This window comes from Peromyscus leucopus, chromosome 1 (genome assembly GCF_004664715.2).
Source record: "Peromyscus leucopus breed LL Stock chromosome 1, UCI_PerLeu_2.1, whole genome shotgun sequence".
Lineage (NCBI taxonomy): Eukaryota > Metazoa > Chordata > Mammalia > Rodentia > Cricetidae > Peromyscus > Peromyscus leucopus.
In genome coordinates this window covers 169549685-169570957 of record NC_051063.1, presented here as the reverse complement: position 1 = coordinate 169570957, position 21273 = coordinate 169549685, and the positions used below count along the sequence as shown (strand labels likewise).

At 49.5% G+C, this 21273-nt stretch overlaps 1 protein-coding gene across 2 annotated transcripts in view; it reads right to left on the bottom strand.

Moving 5' to 3' along the window:
* Bckdha (branched chain keto acid dehydrogenase E1 subunit alpha) overlaps positions 1 to 21273 on the bottom strand; it is a 29307-nt gene that overhangs the window by 3609 nt on the left and 4425 nt on the right. For both annotated transcript variants that reach the window (XM_037201275.1, XM_028859877.2), the window contains exons 2-4: positions 7972 to 8151; positions 7790 to 7876; positions 4902 to 5010 (exon numbers count right to left, since the gene is read on the bottom strand). In XM_037201275.1, coding sequence (XP_037057170.1) covers positions 4902 to 5010; positions 7790 to 7876; positions 7972 to 8151 — 376 coding nt within the window. The remainder of the gene's footprint in view (positions 1 to 4901; positions 5011 to 7789; positions 7877 to 7971; positions 8152 to 21273) is intronic.

Below are 21273 nucleotides of genomic sequence, written 5' to 3'. Positions count from 1 at the left end.
CCTACACCAGCCCCTTCCTCCCAAAACCTTCCTACCCAGACCAACACAGCAGGTCAGTGTGGTAGGGCAGGCCTGTGAGCCCAGCACTCAGAGGCTAAGGCAGGAGGAATGTAAACTGGAGGTTGGCCGGGGCTACGTAGCAAGATGATGTCTTGAATTAAACAAATAAACAATAAGGAAGAACCAGATTATAGCAGGTAGGCAAACTCAGGGGCTCACAAGGACAGGCAGGTGCCACCCATATGACCTATCCCAAGAGAGACTTACGTTTGGCCCAGCTCTCGGTCACTGTCAGTAAGAGGTGATTGACTCAACACGTTAGCATCTCCCTAAGCTCATCTTTGAATGGGTTTAACTGAATTTTGCGTATGACAGGGCTGCACTGCACAGAAAATGGCAGACAAGGTCTTTCCTTTTTTTTGTTGTGTTTTTTTTTGTTTTGTTTTGTTGAGACAGGGTTTCTCTGTGTAGCCCTGCCTGTCCTAGAACTTGCTCTGTAGACCTGGCTGGCCTCGAACTCACAGAGATCTGCCTGCCTCTGCCTCCCGAGTGCTGGGATTAAAGGTGTGTGCCGCCGCCGCCGCCGCCGCCGCCGCCGCCGCCGCCACCACCACCACCACCCAGCTCGAGGTCTTTTTTGTAAGAACCTGGTTTCGGCCTTCAGAGCACATGGTCAGTGGGGAAAGAACCATCAGATCATTCTATTTGTGGCTTTAAGAAAATTATTTGCAGCCAGGCAGTGGTGGCACACACCTTTAATCCCAGCACTCCAGAGGCAAAGCCAGATAGATCTCTGAGTTCGAGGCCAGCTTGGTCTACAGAGCAAGATCCAGGACAGGCACCAAAACTATACAGAGAAACCCTGTCTTGAAAAACAACAAAAAAAATTATTTGGTAATTTTATATATGAGTACAGTGCTAAGTTTAGGTCATGCCCACACCTCCAACCCCTCACCCTGATCCCTACTCTTTCTGGGACACCCTCCCCCTTCCTGCTTCCAACTTCATGTTATTTTCTTTTCCCAAAGAACTCACTGGCCAGGCATGGTGGAGCATGCCTTTAATTCCTGCACTGGGAAGCAGAGACAGGAAACCTCAGAGAGTTCAAGGACAGCCTGGTCTACACATTGAGATGCTGTCTTAATAAATATCATAAAACAAAAATAATTTGGCCAGGGCGGTGGAAGCGCACGCCTTTAATCCCAGCACTCAGGAGTCGGAGGCAGGCGGATCTCTGTGAATTTGAGGCCAGCCTGGTCTACAGAGTGAGATCCAGGAAAGGCGCAAAGCTACACAGAGAAACCCTGTCTCTTGAAAACGCAAAAAACAAAAGAAACAAAAAAAAAAATTCCCTGAGACCCTATGTGCTACCCCTCTGCTCACAGATATAGGGCACCATCCACTGGCATTTGGACCACAACACTGGGGGGGGGAGTGGCCCCCCCTTCCCTGGGAGGGCTATTAAAACCCCCCATTCCTTCTTTTTTACAGTGCTGGACATGGAACTCACCTCAGGCAGGCATGCCAGCAAATAAATAGTCTACCACTGGCACAGCCCCACCCTAAGACTTTTTTTCCCAATGAAAAATAGTGAGATTTGTTTCTTGAACTAATGCATCTCCTTTAAGTACAGGCCACCAAGTCACACATGCACAGACAGGAAAAGCCTGTCTATTCACAGAAATAAAATCTTTTCTTCAATAAAAGCCCTGCTGGACCCCAGACCACCATCAAAGGGACTCTGTCTGCTAAGTCAGAGGACTGGAGGTGTGGAGGTTTGAAAGAAAATGACCCCCAAAGGGAGTGGCACTATTAGAAGGTGTGGCTTTGTTGGAGTAGGTGTGGCCTTGTTGGAGGAAGTGTGTCACTGTGGAGGCGGGCTTTGAGGTCTCATATATGTTCAAACCTTGCTCAGTGTCTCAATCCACTTCCTACTGTCTGCATATCAAGATATAGCCAGCAGCATGTCTGTCTGTGTGCCGCCAAATTCCCACCATGATGATAATGGGCTAAACATCTGAAAATGTAAGCCAGCCCAATTAAATGTTTTTCCTTTATAAGAGTTGCCATGGTCATGGTGTCTCTTCACAGCAATAGAAACCCTAAGACAGAGGGGTCTGTGATTGCTTCAGGACAAGCTGGGACTCTCTCAACATCACTAAAAGGGACCCCCAACTACCTTGGTGCAACACTGTGGGACATGATGTCCTATGGTCCCCCAGGGCCTGAGCTCACACAGGAGCATCTTCATGACACTATGTGGTCCCTGGAGCCTGAACTGTCAGGTGGCTGGTGCTGACCTTTCCCAACCCTTTACTACAGAGTTGTTCTTCATATGAAAAGTTAATGGGGCTGGGCGTGGTGGCTCACTGCCACTTGGGAGGCAGAGGCAGGCAGAGCTCTGTGAGTTCAAGGCCAGCCTGGTCTACAAAGCTAGTTCCAGACCAGCCATGGCTACATAGTGAGACTTTGTCTCAAAACAAAAGAAAGTTAGTGGGATCACATGACAAACAGCTTGTTTTTCTTGAGACTGGTCATACTATGTAGCCCTAGCTGTCCTGGAACTCACTATGTAGATCAGGCTGGCTTCGCAGGGATCTGCCTGCCTCTACCTCCCAAGTGCTGTGACTAAAGAAAGGTGTGTGCCACCACACCCAGCTGATCTGAACTTTCTATGTAGGCTAGGCTGGCCTTGAATTTGTGGCAGTCCTCAGCCTCTGCTTCCTTGTGGTGGAATTATAAGTGTGCACTACTCTGCCTGGCTTTTTTGAGAGTGGCTATGTAGCCCAGGTTAGCCTTGAAGTGGAGATCCTCTTGCTTCTGCTTCCTCACGTGCCACCATACCTGGTTTTGAGGTCATCTGTCACATCTTTGAATGGGCACTATAAATCTGCCAAGGTCTGGCTACACTACATGGACAATTATGGAGGAGGAACTCTGGCCGAGGAGGAAGTGGGCCTTGAGGCTAGCCCAGGAACCTACAAGACATAGGCGCTGGGCTTCTACACGACAGTCACAGCAGGGGTGAGAAAAGGGTGTTCATACAGAGTCCCAGGCTTGGGTGGGTGGGGCTCAGTGGTAAAGTGCCTGCCTGGTGTGTGTGAGGAGGCCCAAGGCTCCATCTCCATCGCCACCAAACAAACAAAACCTACAGTTTTGGCTGCACACAGCACCCAGGTGAATCTGACCTGCACCAGGGACTGCAGGTCCTATGGGACCTACTGCTTTGCCTCAGCACCTGCTGCTGCTTCCCAGTCCTGAGCAACAACCGCTCCCTGTCACCACCGCAGTTGGGAATGTCCCACATGGTCATGGGAGGGCAGCCAGGGAGACAAACAGAGAAGGCTGTCACTGGGTCAGACTTCAGTGAAGAGGACTCACTAGGTCCTACCCTTGGGAGGCAGATGGCCCAGGGCCCTGGGACCTCACTCAGTCCCTGCTGCTTGCTTGCCTGGCTTTCACAATTAACAAGGACAACTGCCTCATTGGCTGGGAAAGGGACCTCCACAAGTCACCCAATCCAGGCCAGCCCTGGCTCCAGAGTGCCCACGATCTGCTGCAAGGGGACAAGACAAAGCTCCAATGTGTTCGGGAACTTGGCCTCCCAGAAACCAGAGAGAGCCACTTGCTGCTCTGAGTCCTCTCTTCTCCCCATATCATAGTTGGTTATTATGGGGTCTGCTGTTTTTAAGGGTTCTTGCTATGTAGTTCAGATGGGCATCAAACTTGCAGTCTTCCTGCCTCAGCTTCCCGAGGACTGGGATTACAAGCACATGCTACCATGCCAGGCTTCTCCATCTCCCAGTGAGAAGCAGCTCAACACAACAGGTGTGCTGTGAAGCAGGAGGTGGGTGTGCACTCCTCTTCCTGCACTGTTGCCTCCACATACACAAGAGCTTACAGGTCCCCAGTGCCTTGGAAACCTCGGTTTCCTTGCTCATGATGCCAAGCCTCAAACATCATAGGCTGTATGTCCTAACCCAGTACACGAGGGGCTGGTACTATAGGGGCTGGTCCATCTACAGACTATGCCTGACTTATCAGAGGAGGCCTCTGGACAGTCATCCTAGCCTACCCCACTTCTGAAAAGCTGTCCCTGGGAATGGCTCTAATAACAAGGGCCTATAACTCCAAGTGCTCAGCCCATACCAGGCTCTTTTCAGCAGCCAGCTGCAGCTACCACCTCCTTATCAACAGGACAGCATGGCTAGGCAACTTGCCCAAGATGTGGCAGGCCTACCAAGGCTCTAGACTTGCCTGGATGATCCCACCAGAGGCAGCTTAGTTGCAGGACCCCAAGCAACCACATTTCTGGGCTCAGCAAGCCTCTCACTCAGCCCCCACTGGTGGAGTCTAGGTAGGCACTATACTGCCAGGAACATCCCCAGCTCCCAAAGAGGCTCTTGCCTTATTCTCTGTTCCTTCCTCTCACTCCGCATCCATCTCTCTTGCCAAAAATAAGATCCACACTGCACTCAGAACCTTCCCACTACTCCTGCTTCCTAGGGAACATAGCACCTCAGGAGAGTCCACAAGTGCCCTGCACTGGGTAGGCAGGTGTCCACAGAGTGTGCCATGCCCTAGCCACGCCTGATCCCCAGCAACCTTCTAGCAACCATTCACTTCATGTACCTCCTCACTACCACTTTGGAGATGAGGACATGGTGATTCAGAGAAGACTAGTGAGTTACCCTTCTCTGCAAGAAATGCTCCCTACACTTCCTGGCTCTGGGGAAACACTGCCTCTCCAAAGTCACACCTCACCCACCCTGCTCACAACACTGCTGCTGCCTGGACTCCGGAGGCCTTCACAGCACCATGCTGCTCCTATAAGAGCACTCAGGGAAACTGAACTGTGGAGCTCAATGAAGACCCCAGGAGTAAACTACCAGCAGACATACCTGCCTCCCGGTACTGGCCAAACACCAGGTCTGTACGGTCCAGGGCGGCGGCACTCCCCACATGTGTCCCTTCCTCACCATAGTTGGTCATGTAGAAGGAGATCCGGCCCTGGGGGGTGAAGGGGCCAGAGGCCCAGGCTTGGTTAAGGCAGTCCTTGACAGAGAACCCTGCCTGACTTTTTTGTTTTGTTTTGTTTTTGAGACAGGGCTTCTCTGTAGCCCTGGCTATTCTGAACTCACAATGTAGACCAAGCTGGTCTTGAACTCATAAAGATCTGCTTATCTCTGCTTCCTGGGTGCTGGAATTAAAGGGGTGTGCCACCACACCCAGCCCCTGCCTAACTTGTAATGATCAGCCATCACTGAGGCCATCACTGTGCTGGGCTACAGGAGCTCCTGCCTCCAGAAGGAACTGCGTGACAAGAGCCCAAAGGAGGGTACAGGCATAGGCAGGTGTGGAGAGAACCTGCTGCTCTGGGCAAAGGAGGCGAGTGGAAGACCCAGACAAAAGGGCAGAGAAAGATAGGAGGCCAGAGAGCCATGACATGAAGGTAAGAGGAGGCGAGGTGCGGAGGCAGCTCCCGGATGATGGGGACAAAGGCCTGGACTGTCCTCCAGGGCACTCTGCAGAAGTGCTACAGCCACACTTCAGTCACTTGGAATCTCTCAGGCAGCTCTGCAGGGAAGGGATGGTGAACAGGAAAGAGAGCAGCAAGCTAGGAGAGGGGGACCGGTGGCCTGTCTGGGAGCTGAGGAGACAGCAGGAGGGACAGATGGATGAGTCCTCAAAAGCCGAGTTAGTGGTGCTGAGAGTGACCCCCAGGCCACCTACCTTGGCCTCTCTATCCTGGCGTGGAAATGACATTGGGGTTCCCAGCCTCCCTTGCTAGGCAGAGATGGTTAGTCAGGGGCAGTTTAAACGCGAAGCTTTAATGGAATCTGCTTTTCGGGATAAGGGAGACTACTGCTGGCACTACCCCTACCCTCACCATCTTCCTGCCTTGCTCAGAGCCGTGATGTCTGGACCTGTGGCAGCCATCCTGTGAGCCCGAGGCAACAGGCACAGAACAAACACCATTCTGTTAGAAAGGATGGAGCAGAGGGACAGGGCTGGGTTTCCAACAGTGCTGCGGAACTGCTATGAGACTCAGGGTGCCAGGGTAGATGAGTGGCTGGCAGTACCCAACACTGAGAAATGGGTTAGAGGAGGAAGGGACGCAGGTCAAGTTTGGTCAGGCTGTCGGCTGTGGGGTATAAGCAGAGATGATGCCAACTAGATCTAGGGTGCCAAGATGGAAGTCTAGCTGGAGAGCTGGGAAACCCCTGGTATATGATGAAATCCAGATCACCCAAGATCACATGGAAGAGCTCTTCCTGGTTGCCCCTCAGGATTCTCCACCCCTGTGGAGCTCAGCAGTGCTCCTGGAACCTGGCTTTCCAGCTGCCAGGGAAAGTGATGAAGAAGGGCTTCTCTAAGTGGGGAGCCAATTAAAAGTTAATTGACTTTCTGGTGCCAAGTGGGTGGGCGGGTATGGGATATAGAGGGCCTGCAAGACTGTCAAGTTCAGCATGTGGAAAAGCCTGAGATGCACCCCCACCTTGGGCTAGTGGCAGAGCCTGTCTACCCAGAGTCTCCCCGTCTCCATATTCCTCCCCACCTCCCATTCTATGATAGACAGGAGCTACCCAGATGAAAGGGCTATTGCCAGTCTCCCTGGCAACCAGGAAGGGCTGATGACTGTGTGCACATGTTATTCGGGGGAATACCCAAGAAAGCTCTGTGAAGACATAAGTGAGAGGAGAGAGATGGGATGTGCAGTGTTCGGCCTCCCCGCTTCCTTCTATTTGCTGCCTGGAATGAGACTCCAGCAGCCATATGGATTGTGAGAAAGAGGACAACGCTGCAGAGCAGAGCAGAGCAACGGGAGGAGAAAGGACAAGCAACTGACACTCAGCTGCCACTAGATGAGTTCCAGGCCCCCATCCCTAGCTTCTTTTATCCAAGAGGACAAACCAGTCACCTGTTAAGTACTGCTTTTGATTTTGTTTCTTTTTTTTTTTGGTTTTTTCGAGACAGGGTTTCTCTGTGTAGCTTTGCGCCTTTCCTGGCACTCACTTGGTAGCCCAGGCTGGCCTCGAACTCACAGAGATCCGCCTGCCTCTGCCTCTCGAGTGCTGGGATTAAAGGCGTGCGCCACCACCGCCTGGCTTTTGATTTTGTTTCTTAAGCTTTCCTTTGGAGTGAGGAGTTCTGTCCCTTGTAGCTAAGCACAGTCCTCAAACGTAGACTGTACCGTGTATGTTAGGTAAGCTCCTTCCATCCTGGATAGCTAATTCCTTCCCATAGCAACCCTACAAGTTAGAACACTGGCTCTCACTCACTGATTTATTGAGTGGGGATGGAGGGGCAGCTTTGAGACAGTGTCTCACTTTGTAGTTTAGGCTGGCCTGGAACTCACAGCTACCTACCACCTTAGCCTCCCACATACTGGGATTACAAGCATGTATCACCATGCCTGGCTTTTTAAGTATGTTTTTTATTTATTTGTAGAGCTAGTGACGGAACCCAGAGCAAGTCAAGAATTCTACCACTGAGTGCTGTACTCAGCTAACATACAGTGTGGAGACCAACATAAAAACAAGAAAAATGTCTTGCCTGAAGTCATGACTGTGACTAGGCACTTCTGCAACTTTTCTCTGCTGTGCACATGGCAAGTATTTTTAGTGAACCTTCCCACATTCTTCCAGTGCCCCAGGAGAACCCCACAGAACTCTCATGACACCACTGAAAGGATCCCCATACCACCCCCTCCGTGGTGCATTCTTGTGTACAAGCACAGGTAGAGATTTGGGGTGACCCCACCCTGCCCCAGCCTGTCCCCACATACCTGCCGTTGGGACTCATAGAGAATTCGGTCCATGGTGTTGAGCAGCGTCATGCTCCTGTATAACTTCAGTACCTCCTCCTGGGGCAGCTGCAGGCAGAGGCAGACAGATGGGGAAAGTTGGGACCAGAAGAGTCAGTAAAGGGACCTGAGCATGGGAGACCGGGACGGGAGAACAGCCTCACCTGGGGGTCTTCACTGGGGTTGATGATCTGGCCCTGGCGGTCCATGACACGGTAGATGGGGATACCAGAGATGACATTGGGTTGGATGAACTCAAGCTTGTCTACAAACTCCGCCGAGGCCCCTGGGAACTGGGGCTTGTCGTCCAGGGATGGGAACTGCTGCTGCTGCCTGCTGGGTTGCTGGGGAAGAGAAGCAAAGAAGTGTCTCCGTCAGGAGCAGCAGAAGCTTCAGCTGCCTCAACCCTCCCTGGTGGCTGACACTGTGGTGGTAAGGAGCCCAGGTTAGCTTCAAACTTGCTTCTTTCTGAGACTAGCTTTGAAGTCCTAATTCCCTCGCCTCCAGGGTGCTGATTACATATATGTGACTCCACAGCCAGTTTTTGTTGTTATTTGTTTTGTTTTTCCAAGAGACAGGGTCTCTCTGTGTAACAGCCCTGACTGTCCTAGATCTCGCTCTGTAGACCAAACTGGCTTTGAACTCACAGAGATCCGCCTGGCTCTGCCTCCTAAGTGCTGGGGTTAAAGGCGTGCACCACCACTGCCTGGCTGGGACTGCCTCTTTTAAAGACATTGTTGTTATGTCGCCCAGGCCCAGTTTTGGTTTTTTTGGGTGTGTGTGTGTGTGTGTGTGTGTGTGTGTGTGTGTGTGTGTGTGTTTAAGATAGGGTTTTCCTGTGTAGCCCAAGCTAACCTTGAACTCATTCATGGTCTTCCTGCCTCAGCCTCCCAAATACTGACATTATAGGTATGTTCCACAATGCTTGCTATTCTTTTTAACAATATAGTGCCTCAGCTGGGCAGTGGTGGTGCACACCTTTGATCCTAGTACTCGGAGGCAGAAACTGGTGGATCTTAGGCCAGTCTGATCTACAGAATGAGTTCCAAGACAGCCAAGACTACAGAGAAACCCTGTCTTGAAAAAAAAAATCAAAATAAATAAAATAAAAAAGAAAGGAAGGTATGTTTATATAATGCCCCAGAGAGCATCTGGAAGTCTTTTTTGAGACAAGTTCCTGCTACATAGCCCAGGCTGGTCACACTCTCATGATCCTCTTGCCTCAGCCTCTGGGGCTGGGATTATAGTTTATATGGGTGTTACCTGTAATGAATTCTACCACACCTCTGACCTTCCCTTCTCTCATTTGGCAAAGTGCATCACATGCATCAGTACCCTTTCCCTGCCAGGGCAGCTCCTGTGCTAAAGCCAGATTGATCCAGTCAACAAATATTTGAGCACCTGCTTCGCTCCCAGCCCCGTGCAGGGCTCTAGGAACAGCAGATATCTGTCCTTGTAGCCTAGAAGGGGAAGGCATACCAAACAAGCAGGAAGGGGGGTGATTTCTATTACCCCACAGCCAAGGGGACAAACGCAGAGCTTCTCTGAGGAGGTCACATAAAAACTGAGTTCTGAAGTAGTGGCACACGCTTTTAATCCCAGCACTCAGGGAGCAGAGGCAGGTGGATCTCTAGGTTTGAGACCAGCTTGGTCTACAGAGCGAGATCCAGGACAGCCACACAAAGAAACCCTGTCTCAGAAAAACAAAACAAAACAAACAAACAAACAAACAAAAAACAAACCAAAAACCTAAGTTCCACAGAGTAATGAGCAACCAGGGAAGTAGTATTGCAGACCAAGGGGAACAGAATATGCAAACCCCAGAAAGTGAGGGCTGGTCCATGTTCTCTGGGAAAGCTATAGTGGGCTCAGAGTAGCCAGAAGTCCTGTAGTGACATTACACCTCTCAGATCATAAAACTGCATAAGTTCCCCTCCATGAAGATCTGGTTTCCAGAGGGTTCTCTGTGCTCCTGCATGTTCTACCTTTTATTACTAAACTGAACATGGAACCAGGCACAACAGCACATGCCTGTAATCACAGCATGCAGGAAGCTGAGGCAGAAAGATGTTGAGTTCCAGGACAGCCGCGAGACACAGAAAACCCCACCACAGACACAACGCAAAAAGCTAAGTAAGAATGGTGCACACTCATAATCCCTGTATTGGGGGGGGCAGTGTTTGAGGTAATTAGATACCACAAGTTCAAGGCCAGCTTAAGCGACAGTTTTCCTTAAAAAATAATCAGTTTTTTAAAAAAATTGTCAAGTTGTATTTGGTAACTCAACTTCTAATCCCAGCACCTAGGAAGTGGAGACAGAAGAATCAAGAGTTCAAAACCACCTTTGGCTACATAGCAAGTTCAAGACCAGCCTGGGCAACACAAGACTCTATCTCTTTTTTTTTTTTGTGGTTTTTTCGAGACAGGGTTTCTTTGTGTAGCTTTGCGCCTTTCCTGGAACTCACTTGGTAGCCCAGGCTGGCCTCGAACTCACAGAGATCCGCCTGCCTCTGCCTCCCGAGTGCTGGGATTAAAGGCGTGCGCTACCACGCCCGGCTTCAAGACTCTATCTCAAAAAATAAAAAATAAATAAGGCCAGAGATATGGCTCACTAGACAGAGTGTTTGTCTAGTTCACATGAAGCCCTGGGTTTGACTTGGAGTGATGGTGCAAGCCTGGGAGGTAAGGGGTGGGAATATCACCTGCCTGGGGCCAATCTGAGCTACAGAAGACTCTTGTTTCAAAATGAAAGACAAAACACAAAAAATAAACCAAATAGTTGGACTGCACACTGACGTTATATAGAAAGGAACAAATCTTCCTGCCTTACCCAAGCCTACCCTAGTGCCAAGTTCCAGGAAAGAGCCACCTGCCAGAAAACGCTGACCACACAAAAACCAGGCTCATATTTCTTTTGTTAACACAGAGGCTTTGGCCTTCTGTCTTCAGACTTTCTGGAGGGCCACTCTCCTCCACGTCCATGAAGATTAGGTGTGAGCAGCCCATTCCAGAAGAGGCTACCTGCTTGGGGGGAGGGGAGTACTCCAAGACATACTGGGTGACAGAGAGGCCCACCTGTCTGGGGCTCACATGTCTTCTCATACTGTCTTCCCTTACTGAAAACCCATAGAAACAACCCGACCTCCAGGCAGTGGGGAGGATGGCGGAAGGGAGAGATAAGATTGCCATCTTCCAAAAATGCTAGTTTGTTGCTAACTAAACCTTTCTGGATCATTCTGCCACAGCAGGTAACAGAATCTCAAGAGAAAAGGATGGCTGGCAAAAACCATCAAGAAGCCCCAATGCTCAGGTGACTAATGAGCAGGGTGCCAGGCTGAGCTGAGCTTCCTTGGGGCATCAGTGAAGATTATATGCCACTGCCAGGAAAGAGGTGAGCTAACAGGCTTAGGGAGGTAAAGCAGCCTGCGCCAGGCCACAAGTCTGAAAATACGCATAACAAGTGGACTTCCAACCTGGCAGGGCTGTTTCCAATCTCAGGGCCCCGAGCCCCAACTGCCACAGCTTGTCCAGTTCCCACATATCTGCGTCTTTTCTCCCCACAGCAGCCAGGCTTCCCCTCAGGTCAGCAGTTTGTGGCTTCACATCTAGGGAAGCCACAGAAACAGTGGGTTCCCCACAAACTTGGTCTCACGTGTGTCCCCTCCCTTTTTGTAATTGGGGTGGCCAAGGCGCCGAGGCTCCAGCGGGCAGCAAGTTTCCTGTGCATGATTATCGACATTTGTGGCTGTGAGGAAATTATCACTTCCAACGGCAGGGCAGGTTCAGACTGGCACCACTCAGGCAGGCAGACTGTTCGTGCAGGGAGGAAGCGCGCAGCCTCTCCTCACCCTGAGGTCCAGGCAGCGTGGGACCTTGATACCTACCTGGAAGGTTCCTTTGTTCTGTGTCTGTCTCCCACACACACACACCACAAGGCAGGGGAGGTGTCCAAGTTGGCTTACACAACATGCACTCCATAGTAATCACCCAACACATGGGTGAATGAGCGGCTGGCTGAGTTCAGCGGCTCTTGAGTCAGACGGACCTGGGCTCCACTTTCTGAGCTCATAAAGTGTGGCTCTCCACAAACACTCTGAATTTTCTCACGTCTAAATAGCTGCAGAGGGGATTTACACAGGGATTCACGCAGGCCTGGGCATAACATGTGCCTGAAAAGTAGGAGGGAAGCAGCAAGCGCATGGTAATGCCACTAATGCCAGTGCTAGAGAGGTGGAGAGGAGATTGCAACCAGAAGACCAGACAGGCTTAGACAATGAGAGCTTGTCTCAAAAACAAAGAAAGATAGGCATGACGGATATTCGCAAGGCTGAGGCAGAAGGTTCATGAGTTCAAAGCCAGACCACATAACAAGACACTATCTCAAGAAAAATAAATGTTTTTAATTAAGAAAACAAAGGCAAGGCCAGGCAAAGCAAGTGCCTTTAGTCCCAGCACTCAGGAGGCAGAGGCAGGCGGATCTCTGTGAGTTGGAGGCCAGCCTGGTCTACAGAGTGAGTTCCAGGACAGCCAGAGCTACACAGAGAAACCCTGTCTTGAAAAAAAAAAAAAAGAAAGAAAAGAAAAGTGGACTGGAGGGATGGCTCAGAGGTTAAGAGCACTGACTGCTCTTCCAAAGGTCCTGAGTTCAATTCACAGCAACCACATGGTGGCTCACCACCATCTATAATGGGATCTGGTGCCCTCTTCTGGCCTGCAGGCAGAACACTGTATACATAATAAGGAAGGAAGGGAGGGAGGGAGGGAGGGAGGGAGGGAGGGAGGGAGGGAGGGAGGGAGGGAGGAAGGAAGGAAAGGAGAAAGAAAAGCAGGGATTGGGATGTAGTAGATACTTATTATGTACAAAGCCCTAGATTTGATCCCTAGCACCACAGCAAGCTACCATGATGGCACATCATGTAATCTCAGATTGTAACCAGTCTAGAGGTAGAGGGGGTAGGGTCAGTTCAAGGTCACTCTCCCCTACTTAGTTAATTTCAAGCTATCCTGGGATATATGAGACTATCAAAACAAATAAACAAGTTAGATGGCACATGCCAAGAACTCCACTGTGGTGTCTGAATGAGAATGGCCCACACAGACTCACACTTGAATGCTTGGGAAGTAGCACTAGGAGGTGTGGCCTTGTTGGAGGAAGGGTGTCACTGGGGGTGGGCCTTGAGGTTTCCGATGCTCAAGCCAGGCCCAGGATCTCTCTCTTCCTGCTGCCTGTAGATCCAGGTGTAGAACTTTCAGCCCCTTGTGCAGCACCATGACTGCCTGTGCACAGCCATGCTGCCCACTATGATGACAACAGACTAATCTCTAAAACTGTAAGCCAGTCCCAATTAAATGTTTCCTAAGAGTTGCCATGGTCAGAGTGTCTCTTCACAGCAATAGAAACCCTACCTAAGACACCCACTCAGGAGGCTGAAGCAAGAGAATAATGAGTTCAAGGCCAGCATGACCCACATAATGACCCACATACTGAAACCTTGTCTCAAAACCAAATCAACCCTACCAAAAGACACAAAGGCTGCAAAAGTAAGAAAATGGGAAAATCAGAGGTGACAGGCACCTTGGGAAGATAGGGAGAGTGGGAAGAACCACTGCACCTGTGGTTGGAATTTAGTACCAGACTTTGGCCCTAGCAAACTTCAGAGAGCAAGATAAGGGAGGCCAAGTGGTACTATTAAAGGCCTAGAAGCTGAAGTCAGAGGAGGAGAGCTAAAGGAGTAGTCTAGCAGTAGTGAGGGTCAGCAGGCAGAGCTTGCTGGCTGAGAATGAGCTAGGGTATCCAAGAAGGACACACTGTCAGAGGATCCAACACAGCCATCCAGACATCCAGGTGTGCTTCACATACTGGAGCCGGCCCAGACCATGCTCTCCAACCCCCTCTTCCCAAACCTGTAGATAGGAGGGCTGTCCTCACCACCATGAAGTCACTGTGCTAATTCAGTGAGTTCCAAAAATGGCCAATAAGGGGCAGTAGTGGCGCACTCCTTTAATCCCAGCACTCGGAGGCAGAGCCAGGCAGAGTTCTGTGAGTTCGAAGCTAGCCTGGTCTACAGAGTGAGGTCTAGGACAGGTACCAAAACTACACAGAGAAACCTTGTCTCGAAAACAAACAATCCAATAATGAAGATGCTGGATTATGGGATGTAAGATGCCTACAGAGAAGGGATATGACCACATCCAATTTTTCCTTAGCCTGTTCTTGGGAGGGGCTGGGAGAGGTGGCCTGGTGGCCAGTGACATAGAATAGCAAAGCTGCTCAGACTGGAACCAGCCCTGAAGCCACGGAAGACCAAGCAGAAGCTGGGTAGCCTGGTCCACCTGCAGAAGTATCCTAATGGCCATTCCCTAAGGCACCTTGGGAACAGCACAGGCACAAGCAGAGCACTGCATGACGAAAACCCCCCGAGCCTTAGTGTCTTCTTGCAGTGTACATTCTCATGAGCTATCATGAGGGTGGCATGAGCTGACCTGTACATGTGATTCAGCCCAGTGCCTAACACATAAGGAATGCATGGCAAACATGGACCACTAATAGGTATGTTTGATAACTGTTCCCGTCAAACAGGTAGACACAAAGTGTTTGCTCTAAGTGAGGCCTGGGAGAGAGCTCACACAGGGAGCATGGGCAACAGATGCTGAGGGAAGCAGAGTGTCATCACAGCTCCAACTAACCTGCCTGGCTAGAATCCCAGTTCTGTCCCTGTCCAACCATATGATAGGGGACAGGAACCCATACTCCATAAAGAGAAGAGACCTGCCTTACGGCTGCAGGGAATAATACACCGATGAAGCCCATGAAGGAAGTGTCAGCGGCCACTCCATGTGGAGTGACAGGAAAGTTCTCTGAAAGAGGGGAGTTAAGCAAGGCTGCTGCACAGGCAGAGAGAGGCAAGGGTGAGGAAATGCTTTGGGCCCAGGGAACAAAGACTGCCAAGCCCAGTGTGGCTGCACAGGCATGTCAGGTCAAGCATCAGAAGGGTGAGGCAGGAGGATCTCAAGTACAAGGCCAGCCTCTCAAAACAAAAACAAAACGAACAAAAAGGCTCCTGGCACTCTGGGATCCTGGAGACCAAGACGACTACAGCAGGTCAGTTAAGAGGCAACTATGGACTGGAGAGACGGCTCAGCTGGTGAGAGCACTGGCTGCCCTTCCAGAGGACCAGATTTGATTCCGGGTACCCATATCAGTTAACTCACACTGCCTGTAACCCCAGCTTCAGAGGATCCTATACTCTTTTCTAGTCTTCACAGACACCCACACAAATGTGTACACACACACACACACACACACACACACACACACAAATGAAATAAATCTTAAAAGACAAAAAAAAAAAAAAAAAAGCCAGGCAGTGGTGGTGCACATCCCTAGCACTTGGGAAGCAGAGACAAGTGGATCTACGTGTTCAAGGCCAGTCTAGAGTGAGTTCCAGGATAGCCAGGGCTACCCAGTGAAACCCTAGCCGAGAAAACCAAACAAACAAAAGAGCCAACTATGAACCCAGGTGCCATATGAAGAAGCGCTTTCCTCTGCGTTCACTGGACCCCACAGCCTCCTGGTGAAGCACCTCCATCAACAAGGTGGTATTTGAGGCTCACGGGGCTCAGCAGCTTGTCCAAAGCCACACAGTTCACAGATGGCACAGCTGGCATGTGCAGGGCTGCATGACCAAGGAAGGCAGAGTTTAGAACATGTGTATCATTTGGGGTGGGCCTGCTAACTTTAAAGTCTGTCTGTGGAAGAAAGCCAAAAACATCCACACCCACTGATCCTTGAGCCCTGAGGTTAGCCCAGCATACATCTGCCTCTAGAGTAGCCACTCAGGTTGGAAAGCAATCATGCTCTCTCGGCTTCAGGGAACCAGCAGCTTTAAACTCTGGCCGCCACACACCCCCACTCCCACCCCCGGTGCTGCAGGTGTAAAGCCAAAGAGGGCATTTCTCTCTTTCTCTGAATCGTCAACATCAAACCTGTTACTGTCTGACTTACTCAGTGCTCGGAATACAAAGTGCCCCTAGTGGCTCAGAGGTGAAGAGCACTGACTGCTCTTCCAGAGGTCCTGAGTTCAATTCCCAGCACCCACATAGTGGCTCACAACCATCTGTAATAAGATCTGGCAACTTCTTCTCTATACCTAATAAATAAATAAATCTTAAAAAAAAAAAAAAAAAGAATCTCCCTTGGCACACACGCCTTTAATTCCAGCACTAGGTAGGCAGAACCAGGCAGATCTCTGTGAGTTTGAGGCCAGCCTAGGCTACAAAGTGAGATCCAGGACAGGCACCAAAACTACACGAAAAAACCCTGTCTCAAAAAAAAAAAATCCTTGAAGCTGGCTAGAGATAGCCCAGATTGGAGCTGGAGAGATAGCCCAGAAGTTAAAAGCTCTTGCTGCTCTTCCAGAGGACCTAAATTCAGCTTCCAGCACCCACATGCAGCTTGCAAATCAAATCACCTGTAACTCTAGCTCCAGGGGAATCTGACACCTCTGGCCTTAGCAGGCACACACCAGCACACCAACACACACAAACACATACACACACACACACACACACACACACACACACACACACACACTCTAAATTGTTAAAAAGGAAAAAAGAGCCAGGTATGTATGCTGCACACCTTTAACCCTCATACTCAGGAAGCAGAGGCAGGAGGACTGCATAACAAGACCCCAGGGAAAACAACAAAACCCACCCTCTTTAGCTGGATAAGACAGCCCACACTTGCAATCCCAGCACTTGGAGGTGATGGTAGGAGGATCATGAGTTCATAGGGACTCTCAGCTACGTGAGATCCATCTCAAAACCAAAACAAAACATCCCTCTTTAGCCCTAGCCAGCATGCTCTAAGAGAAGTATTACTCCGGTTTTACCAATGGAAACCTAAAGTGTACAGTCCCTAACTGCTCTGAGGAACTAGCAGGTCAGCCAGCCAAAACAAGCTGAAGGGCCCTGATGGCCACCACCAGCTGCTTAGTCCTCCACTGTCACCGTTCCTCTGTCCCTACAAGAGGAGCTACCATGAACGCATCACTTTACCCTCTGTCCTTAGATGCACTTTCTTCAGCCTTGCATTGTCTATCAAACAAAGCTGCTGGGTGACCGGAACACTTCCGTTCCATGGGACAACGTCTTCTCTACCCTGAGGTGGGGCTCAGCGGTAGCATACTTGCCCAGCACCTTCTAGCTCATGGTTAGATCCCCAGTACTGAAAAGAGAGCAAAACAAAAGCCAAGCACACTGGTGCACACCAGTGACCCAGTACTCAGGCATGAAGGTGAGAAAGTAATAAGTTCAAGGCCAACCAGGCTACAAAAGACTGTACCTAAAAAAAAAAAAAAAAGAGATGTTTCATCTGGTAAAGGCACTTGCCACCAAGCCTGATGAACTCAAGTTTGGTATCTGGGACCCCAAAGTTGTCTTCTGACCTCCACAGTGGCATGCACATGCCATCTCCCCCTCAAAAAATAAGTTACTTGTTAGGTTAACAATATTGTACTAAAGATATTTCAAAACAAAATACTTGAGTGTAGTGGTGCACACCTTTAATATCAGCTCACAGGAGGCAGAGGCAGAGATAGTAGATCGGCAGGTCTCTGTGAGTTTCAGGCCAGCCTGGTCATCTACACAGCAAGTTCCAGGCCAGCCAAGGACTACAGAGTGGGCTGAAGTCTCAAAAATAAACAAACAAAAAGTGACCAATGTGGATGAAAAGTGGGGAGAGGGGCATGTCGGGGCCCAAGCCCAGCTTTTCTGATACTAACCCAGCCCAAGAGAAGCAAGTGTCCTGACAGGCTGGTGGGAGTGGCCGTGAGACTGGGACATGACTAAGCTTCCTCCCCTTCCTGGAGCTGAAAGAGAGTTATAGGTTTTGGGATCCAGGGCTCCATGCTCAGACTTTTTATCACTGAACCTCAGTTTCCTCATTTTTAATAGCAGAGTACTAGCACTTTGTGTGCTGAAATTGTCAGTCTCAAAGTGTTTCATGATGTGAAAAATCCAACCAGGTTTCTTAAGACATCAGCCACCCTCAGGGGTGTTCAACCATTTAACATTGCAACACAGTGCTGTTGTCTACAAAGTTCACACTTAGAACTTCACCACAGTTAGCAACACACACACACACACACACACACACACACACACACACACACACACTGACACCTCCTTCCCTCTAATCTCATCATGTTTTAGTTAAGTTTATAATTTCATGTCTGGCTATATTCACATCTGTCCTTGGCTACATTTGGCCTCCAGGCCAAAGTTTAAACATAATAAGAGAGAAATCAGTAAGAACCATCCCCTCTCGACCCACAATACCCACTGAACATGTTCACATCACTTGGAGAGCCAGGACCAGCTGCCTGAAGCAGGACCATTAACGATGTCACATGAGCAGAGACCTGGCTCTACCCACCCCCTTACTCCAGGGGCCCTGCCCACCCCACAAATGAGGGTCAGAAGAGAGTGGATTTGTTTTTTTAAGTTTTTAATTTTTTCTAAATAATTTATTTTTATTGTATTGGTGTTTCACCTACATGTATGTCTGTGTGAGGGTGTCAAATGCCCTGGAACAGGAACCACAGACAGCTGTGAGCAGCCATGTAGGTGCTGGGAACTGAAACTGGGTCCTCTGGAAGAGCAGCCAGTGTTCTCAACCACTAAGCCATCCCTCCAGGCCCAAGTTTTTAATTTTTTAAATTACATTTTTATGTATTGTGTGTGCAGGTGCATGGAAGTGTGAGATGACTTCTGGGAGTTGAGTCTCTCTTCACCATGTGGGTCCTGGAGATAACTCAGGTCACCAGGCTTGATGGTAGCTGCCTTTACTCTCTGAACCATTTCAATGGTCTTAAGGGCAAATCTTTTTTTTTTTTTTTAACTTTCAGGGTCTTACTATGTAGCCTGGCTGGCCTGGAGCTTGATGCAATCCTCCTGCCTCTGCTTCCTGAGTGGTGGAATTATAGGCATGCACTACCATACCCAGTTGGCACAGGACTAGCAACTGAATGCACAGCTTTGTGCCTGCTGGGCACCATGGCATTCTACCAACTGAACCCAAGAGAGTAGTTAGGTTTTTATCTTTTGAGTGTGTGTGTGTGTGTGTGTGTGTGTGTCTATGTGTCTGTTGTGTGTCTGTGTGTGTGTGTGAGAGAGAGAGGGGGGGGGGAGAGTTTTACAGTTGCCACCCCAGGCCTGGCTCTTACAGTGAGAGTCTCTTCCCTCTTTTCCCTGAGCTGTGGAGACATCTGCTATAGCAGCAGAGGGACAAAGAGAAATGAAAACCCAGCACACACACCCCAGGGCAACCACACTGAGTGAAGGGTGACGAGAGGAGGGCTGCCGGTCCTTCTTCCAGGTCTGTCTGCCCCAGGAATCCCCCTAACCAACCCACAGCAGACGACCTCCCCACCCTCCTCCCAAGACCTCTGCTCCCATCTCCACCTGGATACAACGGCACCTTCCAGTCATGGATGGTGGCTCATGACTGAAATCCCACCACTTGGGAAGTATTTTGGTGGAAGGTCCACCTCATCTCTCCCCCCACCCCCGGCTCTTTCCCCAAACCTGGCCCCTCAAAGCCCGTCAAACTCCTCTCCCAGAGATACTCAAGACCTCTCCCATAGGGTATTTAAACGGCAGCCCAGAAAACAGACATGTGGTTTTCCGGTCTCTCGTCCATCCCGTCTGGTTTGGTCTGATTTGGATAGCTGCGTGGGCAGAAAGGCCTATCAGGGTGCAAACACCTTTCAGGAAGCTAGGCAGGAGGAATTGCCACCAGTTTGAAGCCATAACTGGCTACACAGTGAGTGAGTTCCAGACCATCCTGTGCTGGGGTGAGATTATGTCTCAAAAAATAAAGATTTCCTGTGTTCCCAAACCGAGTGTGTGGTCCCTTCAACAACAGGGTCTAACCCTCTAGTCACAGGCAACCAAGAGCAGCAAGAGCCTGACCAATAGCCTAACACTAAGGTTTTCATTCAATGACCTCGTACTTCTGGGAGCAACAGTGTTTACTAATGTCAAGTACTTCTGTTTAAATATTTTTTTTTAAGAAAAAAAAATTTTTGCCAGGCAGTGGTGTGCATGCCTTTGATCCCAGCACTTGGGAGGCACAGATAGGTGATCTCTGTGAGTTTGAGGCCAGCCTGATCTACAGAGTGAGTTCCAGAGCAGCCAGGGCTGTTACACAGAGAAACCCAGTCTTGAAAAAAAAGAAAGAAAGAAAAAAATTTTAATTAGCTTGCAAACTAATGGGGCTTCTTCATAAGGCTTCTTCAGATAGTCTTAGCTTTGGCTAACCTACCCCTACCTCTCCTCTTTCCCTCCCTGTCCCCATCTGAACCTAACCCTTTACCTCCAGTATCTTCCCCATTCTTTCACAGTGTGTCAATTCTGCCCCTACTCACTGTATTTTTTCACTTGGATTGCCAAGATCACACATTCTGCAGTGTTTCTTCATGCACACTTCATTCTGTCCCCTTTCCCTGGCCTCTCCCTTCTCCATCTGCGGCACAGCACTATCTGTTTGAGCTCTTGCCCCACTTCCAGTGTTCCCCATCTCTATTTTCATTTCGCCTGTATTCTACTGTCCCCTTCCTTAAATGCATCCTCTTCTCACCCCCTTTTTACCTCCCTAGCTTCCATATGCACTTCAGGTTAAAAACATAAGATTTTAAGCAAGAACCTTCATATGAGAATGTGCAATAACGCCTTTTGTGGCGTTACGTAGTATAATTTATTTCCAGCTCCATCCATTTACCTGCAGATTCCATGATCTCAGTTTTCTTTACACTTGAGTAATATGCTACTCGTGTGTGTGTGTGTGTGTGTGTGTGTGTGTGTGTGTGTGTGTGTGTGTACCACATTTTCAATATCCATTTGTCAGTTAACGATCATCTAAGTTGAGCACATATCCTAACTAGTGTGAATAGAGTAGCTGCACCAGTTTACACTCCCACCAAAAGAGGAGAAAAGTTCTTTCATAACGCTAGAAAGTGCTGTGCAAGAAGCCTGGGGAGAAAAAACATCAATTTATCCAGTCTTGAACCCTGTATGCTACAATACCAACCCACCAGGTAAGATGTGCCCATCGGTGCACATCTGTGGCAAGATTACTCTCTTGACTGAATGAAAGGCCTGTTCCACAGCAGGGAGTTCATACCTGGTACTGTAACCATGGCCAAAACACACAGCTAGGAAAGCCATAGAAACTAAAGGAGAAGAGAGGAAAGAGATGGCTCAGTGGTTAAGAGGACTGAGCTATGTTCCAAAGGACCTGGGTTCAATTCCCAGGCCGTCCAGTGTCCAATCATGCCAGGGTTGAGAAAAAGAAGAGAAACTAAAGGAAAACCTATTGATGTTGTTTTCCTAAATGGTCATGTTGTCAAAAATGTCTTCTAAATATTAATGTTTATGTCCATGGATCTGTGCTGTTCCCAAGC